A 17709-nucleotide genomic window follows, 5' to 3' on the forward strand; every position below is an offset into this window, starting at 1 on the left:
ACAATCAACACTGTGCAGCCCTCTTTCTTGATCTGTCTAAGGCTTTCGACACAGTTGATCATGCTATTCTTATTCAAAGACTTGTGAATATTGGACTCTCTGAACAGACTGTCTTGTGGTTTGGAGATTATTTATCAGGTAGATCACAGTGTGTGCAGGCTAAAGGTGTCACCTCCAGCCCCCTTAATATTAGAAATGGTGTGCCCCAGGGGTCGGTCCTTGGGCCTTTACTTTTTATTATCTATATCAACTGTCTTGATCAAAATGCTGCTGAGGCAAATTTTCATTTTTATGCCGATGACACAGTGATTTATTGTTCTGCGCCTACTTTAAATCAGGCACTCTGTCAGCTACAGCTTGCTTTTAATACTGTGCAATGTACCCTGTTTGAGTTGAAGCTTCTTTTAAATGCTGACAAAACAAAACTCATGACGTTTTCTAATGCAAAATCCAAGCCAGTGAATCTCCCGTCCATCACTACTTTTCAGGGTTCTGAGATTGAATCTGTATCGCAATTTAAGTATCTTGGATTCATAATTGATGACTCGCTCTCATTTAAGCCTCATATTCAGCATCTTGTAAGAAAGTTGAAACTAAAATTGGGTTTTTATTTTAGAAATAAGGCTTGCTTTTCCTTCGAAGCCAAAAAGAGACTTGTTGCCACCACTTTTATGTCTGTGCTTGACTACGGCGATGTCCTATACATGCATGCATCTGCTCTATGTCTTCACTCATTGGATACTGTCTATCATGGAGCATTGAGATTTATAACAAATTTTAGATCTCGTACTCACCACTGCTCTTTGTACACTCGGGTCGGATGGTCTGCTCTGTCCACCCGTAGACTCTATCATTGGCATGTCTTTGTTTATAAGGCCATTCTTGGCCAACTTCCACTCTACTTAGGAAATTATGTTTTTCAAAAAAGCACTGGGAGTCATAACCTTCGCTCCCAGGACTTATTTTTATTGTCTGTACCTAGGGTCCGCACTAAACTAGGTAGTAGGGCCTTCAGCTATGCTGCTCCTTATGCATGGAATGAGTTGCAGAAAATTTTAAAATTAAGAGATCTGGTCTCACTTGATGCTTTTAAAGTTCTCCTGAAAGACTTGGAAGCAAGTACATTTAGCTGTAGGTGCTTTGATTGTTGTTGATTTTGACTATTTTTGCGATCTGTTTACTGTTTTGTTAAAACTGTTTTAATTGTTCTTATGTTATTTGTTTTTGTAACCATGTTGCTGCCTGTCTTGGCCAGGACTCTCTTGTAAAAGAGATTATTAATCTCAACGAGACTCTCTCCTGGTTAAATAAAGGTTAAAAAAAAAAAAAAAAAAAAAATATTAATATTCTCTTGTAAAAGATTAATGTCTTATTGTGCACTGTCCCTGTTTTTAAATAAATAAATAAATTACAAATGACCTACAAGGTCGATGCTCAGGCGTGACATCACGTTCACTGAACGGGAATGTGACTGCAGCACTTGCATAAAAGAGATTAAACAATTACAGGAAGTGCATTAAAATGTAACAAAGAAATTTACAGGAATGGATGAAGGAAGTTCTAATAAAACAGACTGAAATTCAGTCTGTTTTATTAGGAGTTCCTCCATTCAGTCACAGAATGAAGACATTTGAATGACCTGAATGGACCTGTTGAACTCTGAGTAGGTGGGTTTTCTAGAGGAATTAGTGGTTCTTTAAATTAAAAATAATTTATATGTATCAGCAATCCCACAGAAGTCAGAATGCTGTTAATAAATTAAAATAAAAACACAATGCAATGATTTCCAGGTCTCTTAGGCCCATATTTGATTTACACAAGATGTTGAAAGTGAGAAGTTTTACTATTATATGAGAAATATTATGAATATGATGGCAGCAAATAAATGATAGGTGGGAATACTAAAAAAAACGGATGTTGGGAAGCTTCCTGCAACAACTGAGGTTAATTTTCAGCAGATCAATGACATGTTTAGGTGTAAAAAGTATATACATATATGTATATATACAAATGTATGTATGTGTATACTGTGTGTGTATATATATATATATATATATATATATATATATATATATTAAAAAGAGCATCTTTCAGAGAAGGAAAGTGTGTGTACAGATTGTGAAGCAATTTCGTGATGATGCTCCTTGGAATAGTGGAGATATTATAATATTTAAATCATCAAAAGATTTGGAGAATCTGAAGAAATCTCTGTGTGCATGGGACCAATGGAAAAAAAAAAAAAATCTGTGTTAATCGTACTTCATTTTTCCCCCTTAAAAAAAGTTTCATGAATGTTCAGGTCATTGTATTCTGCTTTGTTTTACATTTTTGTCGCCTCGGTCGCCTGGCGTCCGACGAGCCTCCGTCTCCGTCGTGAATGTGCTTTACTGAGAGGAGTTTTCTGCTTTCCTCGCAGGAATAAGCTTCCAGAGGCTGGTGAGACAAGAGCAGGGTCTGAAGGTGTCGGACCAGTGTTCCAAGACCACGTAAGGCCTCCGTCCCTCTTCTTCTCATCTCATCTTCACGTGTTAAACATGTAACTGACGCCGCCCGTGTGCCGCCCGCAGGACGGTGCTGCTGATGAACCCCGGCGAGGTCCCGGCCGACTTCCTGGCGGTGGCCGAGCAGCTCGGCGGCGCCCGGCTCTCGCAGGCCGAGACCTTCACGGCGCTGATCAAACACGCCTTCCAGGCCACGCTGGGCACCAAGTACCCGCTGCAGAGCGTGAGCAGAGCGCTGCAGGTACGGGCCGACGCCACGGTTCTTCAGGACAGATTACTAAAGAAAAAACAAAAGCAAGCTTTAAAAGACAACTGAAACAACGTCAAATAGCTCTACGCCTGTAAACAATTCTGCACATGTAGACATACACATAGGATACTACTGCACGCACGCACACTTATAATTATGTTTATTTATTTTATGTTTTATTATTATTATTATTACTTTTTAATCTCATTTTGTTATTGAGTTTATCTTGCATTATTACTAATACTGTTAATGTTGTTTTATTTGACTGTTAAGTGTACTTAAGCAGGGAATATCAGTATGGCTCATATTGGCTGCATTTACATGCAGTCAAAATTCCTGTTATTGCTAATATTCCGGTTACTGAAACATTCGGAATATTCCGTTTACATGCGTGGGTTATCTCTGTATACATGGTGATTGTAATCATTTGGGATATCTGAACAAAACCAGCGACGCACGGAGAACATTATGACGCTTACTCCCGTTATTTCCGCGTCTTCTTCCTGTATCCAAATTCAAAACAAATGCTGCTTTGCGCAACTTTTCTCTCACCTTCTTGTAAATCTCACTATTTCCCCGTACTTTCTACCGTCTACAAATGCCAAAATGTTCATATCCTTCATTACATTTAATAATAATAATAATAATAATGACTTGGATTTATATAGCGCCCTTCAAGGCACCCAGAGCGCTTTACAGAAATCATTATTCATTCATACTCATTCTCACCAGCTACATTACTACAAGCTACATTGTAGCCACAGCTGCCCTGGGGCAGACTGACGGAAGCGTGGCTGCCATATCGCGCTAAACGGCCCCTCGGACCACCACCAACATTCATACATTGGTGCATACAACATTCAATTTATGAAGTGATTAGTCTCCTCCTGGTCTTGTGTTTCTCCGTGTTTATAAGAACTTCCTGGACTCAAAAGACCAGGATTCCTTGTGAACAGAGCATGCGCAGAAAACAAATTCATGTTCATTTTGATGGGGATATCACGTTTGGCGTTTACATGACCCAATATTCGGGTTTTAAAAGGAGTAACCCAGGGGTCATTTTTGGGTTTTTAAAAACCCGAATATGAGCAAATTCGGGTTATTCAAAGGGGATATTGGTGTTTACATGGCCATGCAAAACCGGGTTATTGCTAATATTCAGGTTTTAAAAGGGTTATTGATGCATGGAAACGCAGTCAGAGTTTCTGTGCTTGTAAATGTATATTGTTATGTCTGCTTGTTATGTGTGGACCCCAGGAAGAGTAGCTGATGTGCTGCATCAGCTAATGGGGATCCTAATAAATGAATAATTCATATAAATTAATAATTCAGTTCGATTGGTGACCCCGGCATCGCTCACTCCCGCAGGGGAAGACGGCCAGCGAGCTGCAGCAGATCTTCTCCGTGGTGACGGACGTCCTGGAGACGGCGGCCGTCATGAGCGACCCGCTGACGGCCCGGGGTCACGTGGTCCGGGGCCTGGAGGAGCTGAGGGAGGGGCTGCGGATCCCCGCGTCCAACGGCAGGAAGTCTGACGGTGTGACATCATCGGCCCGACCCCCACATCCTCCACTTCCTCTCTAAAACCTTCTGATTAGACGTCTGACATCTTTTTGTCCTCCCTCAGGGATGCTGCAGACGTTGCCGTTGCCGACAGCCAAATGCTACACGTTTCACTGGGACAACGACAACTTCGGTAAACGCCTACGACTGTATATATATATATATTTATATATGTATGTGTGTGTGGAGGACTGTCTCAGAAAATTTGAATATTGTGATTTTCTGTAATGCAATTAAAAAAACAAAAATGTCATACATTCTGGATTCATTACAAATCAACTGAAAGAAAACTCAAATATCCTATCTCAAAAAATAGAATATTCTGGGAATCTTAAAGGTATTGTGACATCATTTTTAACATGTTTCAACACTATTCAAAGTCTTGGCCAACATCCCTCAAATTTGTCTAAAAGTGTAACAAGAAAAAATTCACTCCAGTACTCCATTCCTGGCTTTTTATGACGGTGTTTTTTTTCCCGTGAAAAACGCTTCCTTTTCCCCCTTTCCTGTCAATCATTGCCCCGCTCCTCCTCCAAACCTCCTCCAACCGCTACACACTTCTGCCGTCTCCACACACACGCGCGCACACCGAACCACAAACACCCACACACACAGCCCAGACAGGGCGACTACAGCCCGGGGATGAAGTCCAACCGGGACCAGAGGACTCGACTGGAAGTCGAGTCCTCTGGTCACGGACTTCTAACAGCGGCGTTGGAGAGTTAAGCCGGGAGCGACAGGCGAAGCATGCACGGAAAAGCAGCAGGGCGAAGCAGACAGTCCACAGCAAACAATCATAAAAATAAAGGCATGCGAGCAGCAGTGTCCCCTTATCTTAAGTCCAGTCAGTGGCCGCGGGTCTTCTTAGCAGTTTTCCTCCGGTGATTAGAACAGAAGAGGCTCTAAACAGCTCCGTGTTAAGCCTGATTTATGGTTCCGCGTTAAATCGACGCAGAGCCTACGCTGTAGGGTTCAGCGTACGTAGCGCGTCGCCGCGTAACCCTACGCCGTAGGCTCTGCGTCGGTGTAACGCGGAACCATAAATCAGCCTTTATGGTGCGCTGGAGAGGAGAGGAGGCAGGGAGCTGGGTGGAGGGGGCGGTGATTTAGCGGGCCCTGACGTCACGGCCCGCCACCAAACCACATGCGCCGTTTTTGCACAGTTATGCGGAAAATCCCAGAAAGCACGCAATACACTGAATGTTAAAAGTTCGTTGTTTTTTGGGTGTAATTGATGTCAAGACACCCAACAAAACACAAAAAATCAAGAAAAATGTGTTTTTCATGTCACAATACCTTTAATCTTAAACTGTAAGCCATAATAATAATAATTAGCAATATTAAAATAATAAAAGGCTTGCAATATTTCAGATTTGTAATGAATCAAGAATGTATGACATTTTTGTTTTTTTTTAATTGTATTACAGAAAATAAAGAACTTTATCACAATATTCTAATTTTCTGAGACAGTCCTGTGTGTGTGTGTGTGTGTGTATGTATGTATGTATATATATATATAGTATATATATGTATGTATATAGTGTGTGTATACATGTGTATATATACATTTTAGATTTTACATTTTCAGAAGACTTAAAGAGGGAATAAATTTGAAAATTCTTTATATTTCAGTGTTATTTCCGCGTACACAAGAGTGAGTTTGACGCTCTCCTTTAACAAGGTTGTTCCCCAGATCAACCAGATCAACCGACCATCAGCGAGTTGACACCACTGACACACCGGGTCGTAGCAGATTTGTTCATAATGTTTAAACTGTGTTTTGTGATTAATACGCTGTTTTTAATGATTTTGCGTTGGATCAATGTAGCAAATAAAATAGTTCGGACATACAGCTCCTCAACCATCAGTTACGTATTTGACATGAGTAACGTTCAGGTAAAAACATTTAGTTCAGGTGAAAACATTTAGTTAAGGTAGAAACATTTAGTTCAGGTAAAAACATTTAGTTCCGGTAAAAACGGCAATCAAATCAGGTAAAATGTCAGTTCGCTAGATAAAATAGATTAATTCCTGATAAAAATGAGTGTGTTAGTGCACAGCTATGTTCATGTATGTGTGTGAATGAGTGTATGTTTGTGTGAACATGAAAGTACAACGTGCATTGATGCTTCTTACATTGGGAATCCCGGTCTGTGATTGGACGCTCCTCGTTTTCTGAAAGTTGAGATTCTCTCAATGTCAAATTGACGCTCTGGACGTCTCCGATGCCTCTAGCGACGACCTTTTTATAGACAGTAAATGGCAGCCGGACGCCTATGACGTCCGTGATGCTTTCAGTGTGAATCCCCGGTAAATGCGCCGACTAGGGTCGCCACCTTTCAGAAATAGAAATAAGGGACGCCCTGATTTCAGCAGCGCAGGAGCCAAAAAAAAAGCCCCAAAACTTCTAAACGGCATAAAAATTTGTTTTATTTTATATGAAAAAACTAAATGCTTTGATTTAAAGTTTAAAGTGCTTTAATGGCATTGAACTTGCATGACTGTAGAGACAGACAACCATACTAGCAACTGAAATAGCCTCCTATGCTACGTATGTCCACATCAGCCCAGATGTAATATAGCCTACAGGTGAAGAATATGGTGTAAAAGTTAATTTATTTCAATAATTCAACTAGAATATGGTGTAAAAGTTAATTTATTTCAATAATTCAACTAGAATATGGTGTAAAAGTTAATTTATTTCAATAATTCAACTAGAATATGGTGTAAAAGTTAATTTATTGCAATAATTCAACTAGAATATGGTGTAAAAGTTAATTTATTGCAATAATTCAACTAGAATATGGTGTAAAAGTTAAGGAAAATACGGTACAAATCGTGTCATTTTTTTCTCAAATAAAGGACAATTCCGTATTTTACGGGACGGGTGGCAACCCTAGCGCCGACTGTTTAAAATCCGTTTTAACCCGATTATCTTCATCCTTAGATGTTCTGAACACGCTTTTGGAGCACGACTCCAACGACTCGGCCGTCAACGGAACGGCCGCTGAGGAAAAGGACGATTTTGATGATGATGACGAGCAGGATGTGACTGAAACAGACATGGAGGAGGAGGATGAGGAGGAGGAAGAGGAGGAGGAGGAGCGACGGGAAGTGGACTCCACTCCGATATCCATCATCCCCAACGACTGCGGCGGCGGCTATCGCGCCTCCACCTTCTCCACCATCTCCTCGCTGTCCACCACCTCCAAAGACTCCATGTTCTCCAGCCTGTCCGTGGCGTCCGAGTCCTACCCGCCCTCGCTGTTCTCCGTCGTCTCCGGCGCCGACAGCGACTACTTCGAGGACTCCGACGACTACATCTGCTCCTCCCCCGCCGCCGAGAAGAGCTCGCCCAAGTCCACCAAGGCGTCGGCTCGCCTCAGCCAGCACCTCTACAGACTCTTCCACAAGCCCAAAAACCCACGGCTGCTGTCGCGGGCCAAGAGCCTGGGCAACTCGGAGTCCCGGGACCTGCTGGCGGTGCGGGAGACGCGCTCCAACTCGCTGCCGCAGCAGGTGAGGCTGTGCGGGCCCGAGCACCTGCTCAAGCCGCAGACGCCGACCCTCCGGCACGTGTGCTTCCGGCGGCGGCCCATCCTGAGCAGCGACGAGGACGGGCAGAGCGCCACGCTGAGGGTGGTGGTGTTCGGCGCCGACCACGTGGCGGGGAAGGTGGCGCGGGCCTACAGCAACCTGAGGAGGGAGGAGAGCGCCCGCCCGCGCCTCAGCAGGGCCTTCAAGCTCCAGTTCTACTTCGTACCCGTGAAGAGAGACTCGACGGGGGGGGGAGCCGGGGGAGGAGCCGGGGGAGGAGCCGGGGCCCGGAGGTCGTCAGGGCCGCTGAGTGCGTCGCCCAAAGGAGCTTACGTGAGTACAAGAATCCTCCAATGGAGGTGTAGCGTATCATGAAACTAGGGATGGGAGGGAGGGAGGAAGGAAGGAAGGAAGGAAGGAAGGAAGGAAGGAAGGAAGGAAGGAAGGAAGGAAGGAAGGAAGGAAGGAAGGAAGGAAGGAAGGAAGGAAGGAAGGAAGGAAGGAAGGAAGGAAGGAAGGAAGGAAGGAAGGAAGGAAGGAAGGAAGGAAGGAAGGAAGGAAGGAAGGAAGGAAGGAAGGAAGGAAGGAAGGAAGGAAGGAAGGAAGGAAGGAAGGAAGGAAGGAAGGAAGGAAGGAAGGAAGGAAGGAAGGAAGGAAGGAAGGAAGGAAGGAAGGAAGGAAGGAAGGAAGGAAGGAAGGAAGGAAGGAAGGAAGGAAGGAAGGAAGGAAGGAAGGAAGGAAGGAAGGAAGGAAGGAAGGAAGGAAGGAAGGAAGGAAGGAAGGAAGGAAGGAAGGAAGGAAGGAAGGAAGGAAGGAAGGAAGGAAGGAAGGAAGGAAGGAAGGAAGGAAGGAAGGAAGGAAGGAAGGAAGGAAGGAAGGAAGGAAGGAAGGAAGGAAGGAAGGAAGGAAATGAGCCAAGAAAGAAAGAAAGAAAGAAAGATGAGCCTGAAAAAAAGAAAGAAAGAAAGAAAGAAAGATGAGCCTGAAAAAAAGAAAGAAAGAAAGAAAGAAATGAGCCTGAAAGAAAGAAAGAAATGAGCCTGAAAGAAAGAAAGAAAGAAAGAAAGAAATGAGCCTGAAAGAAAGAAAGAAATGAGCCAGAAAGAAAGAAAGAAAGAAATGAACCTGAAAGAAAGAAAGAAATGAGCCTGAAAGAAATGAGCCTGAAAGAAAAGAAAGAAAGAAAGAAAGAAAGAAAGAAAAGAAAAGAAAGAAAGAAAGAAAGAAAGAAAGAAAGAAAGAAAGAAAGAAAGAAAGAAAGAAAGAAAGAAAGAAAGAAAGAAAGAAAGAAAGAAAGAAAGAAAGAAAGAAAGAAAGAAAGAAAGAAAGAAAGAAAGAAAGAAAGAAAGAAAGAAAGAAAGAAAGAAGGATCAATTCCCATTGATGACGTGTTTGTGTAACAAACATGACGGATCTGAGTCATTCCAATTTTGCAGTACAGGTGTAACTCATTTAATTGGTTTTTATTAATTCAATGTAATTGGTGTAGTTTAATAGTATTTAGTATTATTTTAGAGCAGTGATTTGGCTCCAAAGACTGAATGTGGTGATAGATTTATAGTTACAAAGGTGGAGTTGAATTGGTATTTTTTTATTGTAATTTTTATCGTTATCGGGATAAATGCCAGAAATTATCGTGATACATTTTTTAGTCCATACCGCCCATCCCTACATGAAACCCACGGCCCACTGATCAGATACTGCCCATCACTAGCCCCGCCCACCGTCGGCTCCGAAAATAAAGGCCGTCGCTGTGATGCTAAGGCCCCGTTTACACGTAGCAAAAACGGTGGTGTTTTCATGCGTTTTGGCCGTTCGTTTAACACGAAAAAGAAGCTCAAAGTCACCAAAAACGTTCATATCTGAAAACTCTGGCAAAAGTGGAGACTTGCAAAAACTCTGTCTTCACGTTTGCTTGTAAACTGAGGGAAACGGACATTTAGGCTTCAGAACGTCACATTATGCGACAGAAACGTCACCAGCGTCATGAGTGCGACCTGGGTTTACAATTTGTTTGGCCACTGAAGTTACTTGTATCATTTGTTGATGTTTTTTTCCAGGATTCTGATTGGCTAGCATGACTTTATCTTCTCGTTACACTGCCCCCTGTAGGTTTGGATGCTCATAGCACCCTAACAGTGTATTTATGCGGGTTCATGTAAATGATAGTATTTTTCAACACGTAGAGGGGGAAATATCAGTTTTTGTAAATACCCGGCTATGTGTAAACATGGCCTAAATATGTTCATGCCCCCGGGTTCAAGATGAATCGGGAACCTTTTAAAGCTGCTTACTAGTAAATGTCAGTTATGAATTCGTTTATCATCATTCCTGGACCACATGCTGGAATAAAGGTGGCCGGGTCACATGGTACTTTTACTCCCACAGGACTTGGTCCATTTAAAGTTTGTTTAGGATTCAATATCCAGCTAAAAAAAACACCTGGTTTTGGACCTCAACCGGACAAAAAGATGAATTTCATAAGAGGCCCACAGACCATAGGCAGGTTTTTGGGGGTGGAGTCACGAGGCTGACTCCACCCCCAAAAACCTCCCACCATTGGCACTTTTCCACTAGTACCTACTTGGCTCTACTCATCTCAGCTCGACTCAACTTGGCCTGGTTTCTTTTCCATAACAATTCAGCACCTGGAGCAAAAGTAGGAGGTTGGAGTGAAGCTGCTGTGATGCATTTGATTGGCGGATCTAAACGAAGAAGACAACAACACTAAAGATGTAGAACATGGAGGAGATGATAAATGTGCTGCTGGGTCTGTGGCTTGTGTTCGATATCAAGTTAAAAAATGAGAGTGAGAGAAGCTTCAAGCGGCGACACTTTGTAATTATTTTAGTTTGTCTCGGCGCTGCTGAAAAGTCAGTTGGTAGCCGTGAGCAGCTATGAAGTGACAAAACTTCCTGGTAGATCTGGTCGTTCCTTATCGCCCGTCTAGATCCCTTTTTAATTCTCTCCTCAGCACCAGGTTTATGAACATCTGCACCTCAGAGTTGGATCATGAAACAGACTTTTGTGCTGGGATTGCCTGTCGAATAAAATGAACAAGAATCCGCCGTCAGAGTCTCTTTCGCTGATTTCCGCCTCCTGACTCACACGTCTGACTCCAACCCCCCGACCAATCGGTGGTCTGTAGTGTGATGATGTCAGATACAGCCGACTCAGCCACTTAGAACCTCGGCAGAGTAGTTACAGAAAAGTATCTACTCGGTACGTTAGACCCCTAGTGAAAAAGAACCAAACCGAGTGGAGTTGAGCCGAGCCGGGCTGAGTGGGTACTAGTGGAAAAGGGCCATATGAGCAGAGCTTTAAAAGTATTTTACAGGACTTTTGACCTTTTAAGTCAACTTAAAAAAAAAAAATCTGAATATGTTTAATTTAAAGTACTAAATTAGTTTTTCTGAGGATTTGAAACGTCGGTTTCTGCATTGATGCTCTGTGGGTGTGAAATGGCGCGCTAACGTGAGACGCGTGGCTCCGTATGCTCCGGCAGGATCTGAACCAGTCCGGCTCCGGCGACAGCACCAATGACATCGCACATCTGCTGGGCATGTTGGACCCGTGGTACGAGAGGAACACGCTCAGCCTGCTCAAGCTGCCCACCAACGTGGTCTGCCAGGTACGCCCAGGGCATCACCTCTCCACTCGTGTTCAGGTTTATCCCTGTAGCACCTTAGAATGTAATAACGCCTGAAAATGTACTAAAATTTGCACTTACCTCAATCGAAAATGTAATAAAACCCAATAATGTAATAACTTCACCAATAATGTAATAACTTCCCCAATAATGTAATAAAATATCCTGACGGATATTGTAATAACATTTTTACAAATAATGTAATACCTTATTACATTATTGGGAATTTATTACATGGTACTCAAAGTCTGCAATTTAACCCAATAGTCATTCTGGTGTTTATGACATTATTTGTCAAGTATTACATTATCAGTTTTGGGAAAAAAAAAAAGACCCACCTCAAAATGTAATAAATTCCCAATAACGTAATAAGGTATGACATTATCGGTAAAAATGTTATTACAATATCAGTCAGGATATTTTATTACATTATTGGATTTTATTATATTTTCGATTGAGTTAAGTGCACATTTTATTACATTTTCAGGCGGAAATTATTACATTATAGGGTGCTACAATCCCAATTATTATTATTATTTATTTAGTTTTGCCGCATGATTTTATGGTGGTGTTTAAATGTTGTTGCAGCAAACCTCGAAGACGGAGTCTGAGTCCTACGATAGTTCCTACGAGCAGCGTCTACCCATCCTGGCCGACCTGGTGCTGTACTACTGCCGCTACGCTGCTCGGCCGGCGCTGATCCAGCTCTACCAAGCCGAGGTCAGACCCGCTTTTCACACAGAACACACAAAGCCGGCCCTCCGGGGCCCCCGGGGCCCCCCGAGCCCTCCGTTCAGATTCAGCGACTCACGCAGCGTCTCTGGTTTTTGCAGCTGACGTTCGTCGGCGGAGAGAAGAGGACCGAGGTGTTCGTCCACTCCCTGGAGTTGGGTCACACTGCAGGAACGCGAGCCATCAAGGCCATGGGTGAGCGCCGTAGCCTAGCAACACCTCAGACCCCTTTTCCACCAAATCTATTCCAGCTGAAGAATTATGACAAAAAGAGCTGCCAGTCTTCATAGTTTTTCAGAAAAAACAAGGCTTCAAAAGTGCTCTTTAGAAAACCTCTGGTACCCCTTTTCCACCAAATCAGTTCCAGGGCTGGTTCTGGTTCACAACTCGTTCAACTAGGAACCAGCTGAGAACCGGTTTGCTTTTCCATAGCTCGCGGTGCTAACGGGAGCTACGTCATTACATCGCTACAAACATCAATTAAGTCACTGCGTTTACATTGGTGCGAAAATCAAAAATCCAGTTTCCCTTGGACTTTCTCCGTGGACCACATGCCTAAAAGACAGGTTGTCTCCTCCTCAGACCACTGCTGCTTTACTGCATCCAGATTCATTCGTTGCTTACTTGAAAATGTTGCTGTCTCACAGTCTTGTGCCCAGTCCCAATCCCCCCTACCACTACTTTTCAGCACTACCCCTAAATTTTGCACGTTCCCCTGAGGGTAGTGTTGTCCCAATTCCTCTTTGCATGTAGGGCTAGTGGACATATTGAGGGCTAGTGTGTATGAATCTAGCCCTTCAGAGCGAAGGTTTTCAGGTGCTGACTTCGCGACCTAGGGCCTGAGAAAATTTCCCAGAATGCTTTACGTCATCATTTGCAGACTGAATAAAAAAAAAAAAACATGGCGGACATTTCTTATTTTTTAGTGAATCAAATCAATATTTTGAGTTAGTTTCTGCATAACAATGTGTTTTGATTACATTTCTAGCGAGAAATATATATTTTACTTTCATAATATTCACTCAGTGATAATCACTCGCTTGCCCGTTGTTGCGTTGTATCCTCAGATCTCGCCAGAATAAAGGCTGATTTATGGTTCCGCGTTACACCAACGCAGAGCCTACGGCGTAGGGTACGCGGCGACGCGCTCCGTACGCCGTACCCTACGCCGTAGGCTCTGCGTTGGTGTAACGCGGAACCATAAATTGCCGGCGATCCTCTAATCCCCGAAAACTTCGGAGCAAATTTCTTAACAGGCGTTATTTGGATAAACTGAGCCCAGGTTGGGGATCTCTTTAGGACCCTAAAGTTTGTGGCTTCATTTTTAGGGCTAGTGGTAGAAAGTAGGGGGTGTATTGGGATTGGCCCTTGGTCTTAACAAATCCGCCCCCTCCGTTGACGTTAGCGGTTCTTTCCTCATAGTCCAGCAAAGAGTTGGTGCTACTTTGGAACCGTTTTTTCTGGCCCGGAGCCAGTTCTTTGTCAGTGGGAACAGAAAGCCCGGTTCCAAAGTCAGCACCGGCCCAGAACCAGAACCTGGAACGGTTTGGTGGAAAAGGGTTAGTGATCCCGTGCAGCGAGATGCGTCATCAGTGGTTCCGAGGTCGGGGCTGGACTACGTTTACGGAAGAGGAAGATCTGCTTTCTCTATAACACCAGTCAGATCACTTCTACTTTCCTGGTTTCATCACCGCTGGCACTTCTGAGTTTTGATTTCCTAGAGGAACTAAAAGTTCGGGGAACGCTGTGTTTACACCTCGTTTCTGGTTACTTGTGGAAATGGCTTCTTTCCATTATTCAGCGTTCACACGGACGTAAAATTAACTACTGTTCATAAAAAAAAACAAACTGGTTTCCCTCTCCAGGTGATAATTAAATAAAGACGTGTTTTGGCCCTCTTCTCGTTTTATTTAGGCACTGCCAGTAAGCGGTTCGGCATCGACGGTGACAGAGAAGCGGTGCCTCTCACGCTGGAAGTGGTGTACAACCGGGTAAGAACCACTGACTTTGATCAAAAGATGTGTCACTAATGGCCTTTATTTGAAGGTACGTAGACAGGAAAGCGGTAGAAAGCATTTGCTGACTTTTCAATGGCCTATAACTGGTTTCAGTTACCATCATTCAGTCAGCCATAACAAGGATGTGGGTTCTGGCCCGACAAAGCTGTGGCCCTTCTGGTTTATGCAGCATGAAGCTTTACACGGATGTTTACCATATTAAAGGCACGCTATGTAACTGTGCCACTTCAGACCAGCGGAGGGGGAGGGTCACGTGAATTGATGTTTAGATGATTCCATGTGGTTTGACGGTTTAGAGCAGTGTCTCCCAACCTGGGGTCCGGGCCCCCCCTGGGGGGGCGCCAGAGATCTCTGGGGGGGGCGCGAAACTTTGTCTGCTTTGAAATTATGCAGTTGTAAAAATTATATCTGCGAATGAGTCATTCATAAGACATTGTTAGGAATAATTTATGAATGTCTCTAATGTGTTTTTTATACACTGGTGACAAACACAGGAAATTATTTCATTCCTTATTATTATATCATTACTCAACATTTAATCTACTCCGTACGACGGAGTATTAGGGCCAAACTAAGACAAAAAAAATTGGAAATTACGAGAATAAAGTCATAATATAATGAGAATAAAGTCGTAAAATTACGAGAATAAAGTCGTAATGTTGCGAGAATAAAGTCGTAATAGAATAAAGTCGTAATATTACGAGAATAAAGTCGTAAAATTACGAGAATAAAGTCGTAACATTACGAGAATAAAGTCGTAACATTACGAGAATAAAGTCGTAATGTTGCGAGAATAAAGTCGTAATAGAATAAAGTCGTAATAGAATAAAGTCGTAATATTATGAGAATAAAGTCGTAATATTATGAGAATAAAGTCGTAATGTTGCGAGAATAAAGTCTTAATATTATGAGAATATAATTTATGAGAACTCTAACAGGAAGAGCTTCTTCTCCCTGTGTTAAAATGAGGAATATTGAGCATCTTGTGAAGTAATATTTATATATTTATAATATATTACGACTTTATTCTCGTAATATTATGACTTTATTCTCGTAATTTTACGACTTTATTCTCGTAATATTATGACTTTATTCTCGTAATTTTACGACTTTATTCTCATTACATTATGACTTTATTCTCGTAATTTCCTTTTTTTGTTTTTTTGTTTGGCCCTAATACTCCGTCGTAACTCCGACAGGTTGTGAAAGGAAAAATGTTAAAAAATGTTAGTCTCATATTAAAAGAGACATTTTTCAGAAATATTTTTATGTCCTTTTATGTCCTTTTGTGCGTATTTTATACATTGGTGACATTGGAGAAAAACAAAGTCATATGTATACAGAGTAAACCAAAGAGAAATGTATCAAAAAAACATAATTAATGTTAATTTATTCAATTAAAGACTATTTTGGTGTTAGTACGTACGGGTCGGGGTGCCCGGCTGGTCTTAGACACAAGTAGTGGGGGCTCCAAAGAAAAAAGGTTGGTTTAGAGCATCACATGGTAATCCTTGGTGGGGTAAATATACGGGGCCCTAAATGGGAGACAAATGGGCTATGACAGGGGGGATTGAAAGGCTCTTCCGTGGGTGTAGAAACATGGCCCCAGAATTAAACCACAGCCAGAAGGTTCCCACGTTATAAACCAGTTAGTTCCCCCTCAGAGCCCGGGTAGGCAAACGCTCGGGGCCACTGTGGAACCTGCAGACAAACAGGTATTTTTTCTGAAACCTTTAGCCCGTATAGGGTCCACATTTGAATGGTGGTAGTAGAGCACGGTCCGGGTCCGGGTCCTCTTAATAATAATAATAATAATAATATAAACTTTATTTATATAGCACCTTTCATACGAAAGTCGCAGCTCAAAGTGCTTCACAGTAACAGTACAAACAAGAAACAAGAACAGCAAATAAAACATAAAACACAAATATTTAAGTGCAGTGATATAATACATAAGCCTGACAAAATTCAGTTCCAAATTCCTCCATAGAACAACTACTAAGATAGGATAATATAAAAAATGAATATATGAATATAAAAAGGTAAAAAAGCTGCACTGAGTCGTAGGCATATGAAAAATAAAAAGATAAAAATATCAACAAATAAGAGCACAAGATAAAAAATAATCATATAAAAACATTTAAAAGTATAAAAGTAATGCAAACAGTAAAAATCAATGATATATAGATAAAAGGAAAGTGGCAACTAAGGCGCGGTTATCTCATGCTTAAATGCTTGAGTGAAGAGAGAGGTTTTAAGTTGTCTTTTGAAGATATCTACCAACTCGGCTTCCCTGATGTCTTAAGGGACTTTGACGTTAATGAATGCTATCAGCCGTGCAACACCTCCTTGGAAGTGATGGATGATCCCGAGTCTTTGATTGAGCTCCCGAACAGTGATCCTTTGTGATGTCCAAGTCGTCCTTGAGTTTTTTGATGCAACGTTTCCTCCTCATTCAGGTGGTTATCAGCGGGAGAAGCCAGTGGAAAAGAGAAACCAAAGTCTGCACCTCGATAAACTTAAACAAAGCCTGCAAGAACCCAGAGGAACTAAGTAAGTCCCAACTTATCTCTCTCTGTTTTTATTTAAAAAAATGTAATTATTATTAAATTACTTTGGTTTAAACCTCCCTATTAAAGATGTTTTGTGTCATGAGAGTATGTTTACTGATATGCTTTTAAATGATCTGTGTCAGACTCAAAGATGGAGTGCCTGCAGCTCAACATGACCGAGGTCCTGAAGAGGCAGAACGGTAAAAGCAAGAAAGGCTACAACCAGGTGAGACATGCGGCGTCGGTGTCTCCGGTGGTTCAGTGGTTGAGACGTGCTGTTGATCACGTCTCAAACTACAACACAAACACATCTGAGATCTGAGAGCAGGTTTTTTATCTAGAACAAAAAACCACAAGACACAAAAAACACTTTGCATTTGTTTTGCTGAAAACTGCTGCTCAGTTTCTCAACACCACAGCTCAACAGAGTGTTTAAAAGAATGAAAAGCTACGATAATAATGCAGTTTACTCAGATTAACTTACTTTTTAAGGGAAAAAATCTTTTTTTTGTCCCCAGTTTTATCAGATTGTGTCGATGCATCGTAACATGTTTGTTTCTGCTGCACCTGTTTTTGCAGCACCTGACGGTGACGGAGGTGAAGGTGGATAAGGTGCAGGTCAGCGGAGCGGGAAACACCACCTTTGCCGTCTGTCTGGACCAGGATGAGAAGAAAATCCTGCAAAGTGTCACCAAGTATGAACCCACCTGAAAACACTGCACTTCCTGTTCCTCTCGTTTCAGTTAACCCTTTTCCTGCGGTTGTCTGTGACAATGTGATAAATGCTAATAATCTCACCATAGTCCCTGTTTTCTATTATTATTGGGAGTACAACCTCTGACTAACAAACACAGTTTACTATTTTTAACTGTGCTATTATTTACTTTGCAAACATGATACCAAAAAG

At 42.2% G+C, this 17709-nt stretch overlaps 1 protein-coding gene across 2 annotated transcripts in view; it reads left to right on the forward strand.

Annotated features, from left to right (window-relative positions):
• Positions 1–17709, forward strand: part of pik3r5 (phosphoinositide-3-kinase, regulatory subunit 5) — a 53874-nt gene that overhangs the window by 33439 nt on the left and 2726 nt on the right. For both annotated transcript variants that reach the window (XM_061734638.1, XM_061734639.1), the window contains exons 6-17: positions 2417–2486; positions 2568–2742; positions 4120–4288; positions 4379–4447; positions 7262–8184; positions 11357–11482; positions 12089–12220; positions 12334–12427; positions 14147–14223; positions 16710–16803; positions 16946–17028; positions 17382–17497. In XM_061734638.1, coding sequence (XP_061590622.1) covers positions 2417–2486; positions 2568–2742; positions 4120–4288; positions 4379–4447; positions 7262–8184; positions 11357–11482; positions 12089–12220; positions 12334–12427; positions 14147–14223; positions 16710–16803; positions 16946–17028; positions 17382–17497 — 2128 coding nt within the window. The remainder of the gene's footprint in view (positions 1–2416; positions 2487–2567; positions 2743–4119; positions 4289–4378; positions 4448–7261; positions 8185–11356; positions 11483–12088; positions 12221–12333; positions 12428–14146; positions 14224–16709; positions 16804–16945; positions 17029–17381; positions 17498–17709) is intronic.

Source organism: Cololabis saira, chromosome 1, assembly GCF_033807715.1.
Source record: "Cololabis saira isolate AMF1-May2022 chromosome 1, fColSai1.1, whole genome shotgun sequence".
Taxonomy (NCBI): Eukaryota; Metazoa; Chordata; class Actinopteri; order Beloniformes; family Belonidae; genus Cololabis; species Cololabis saira.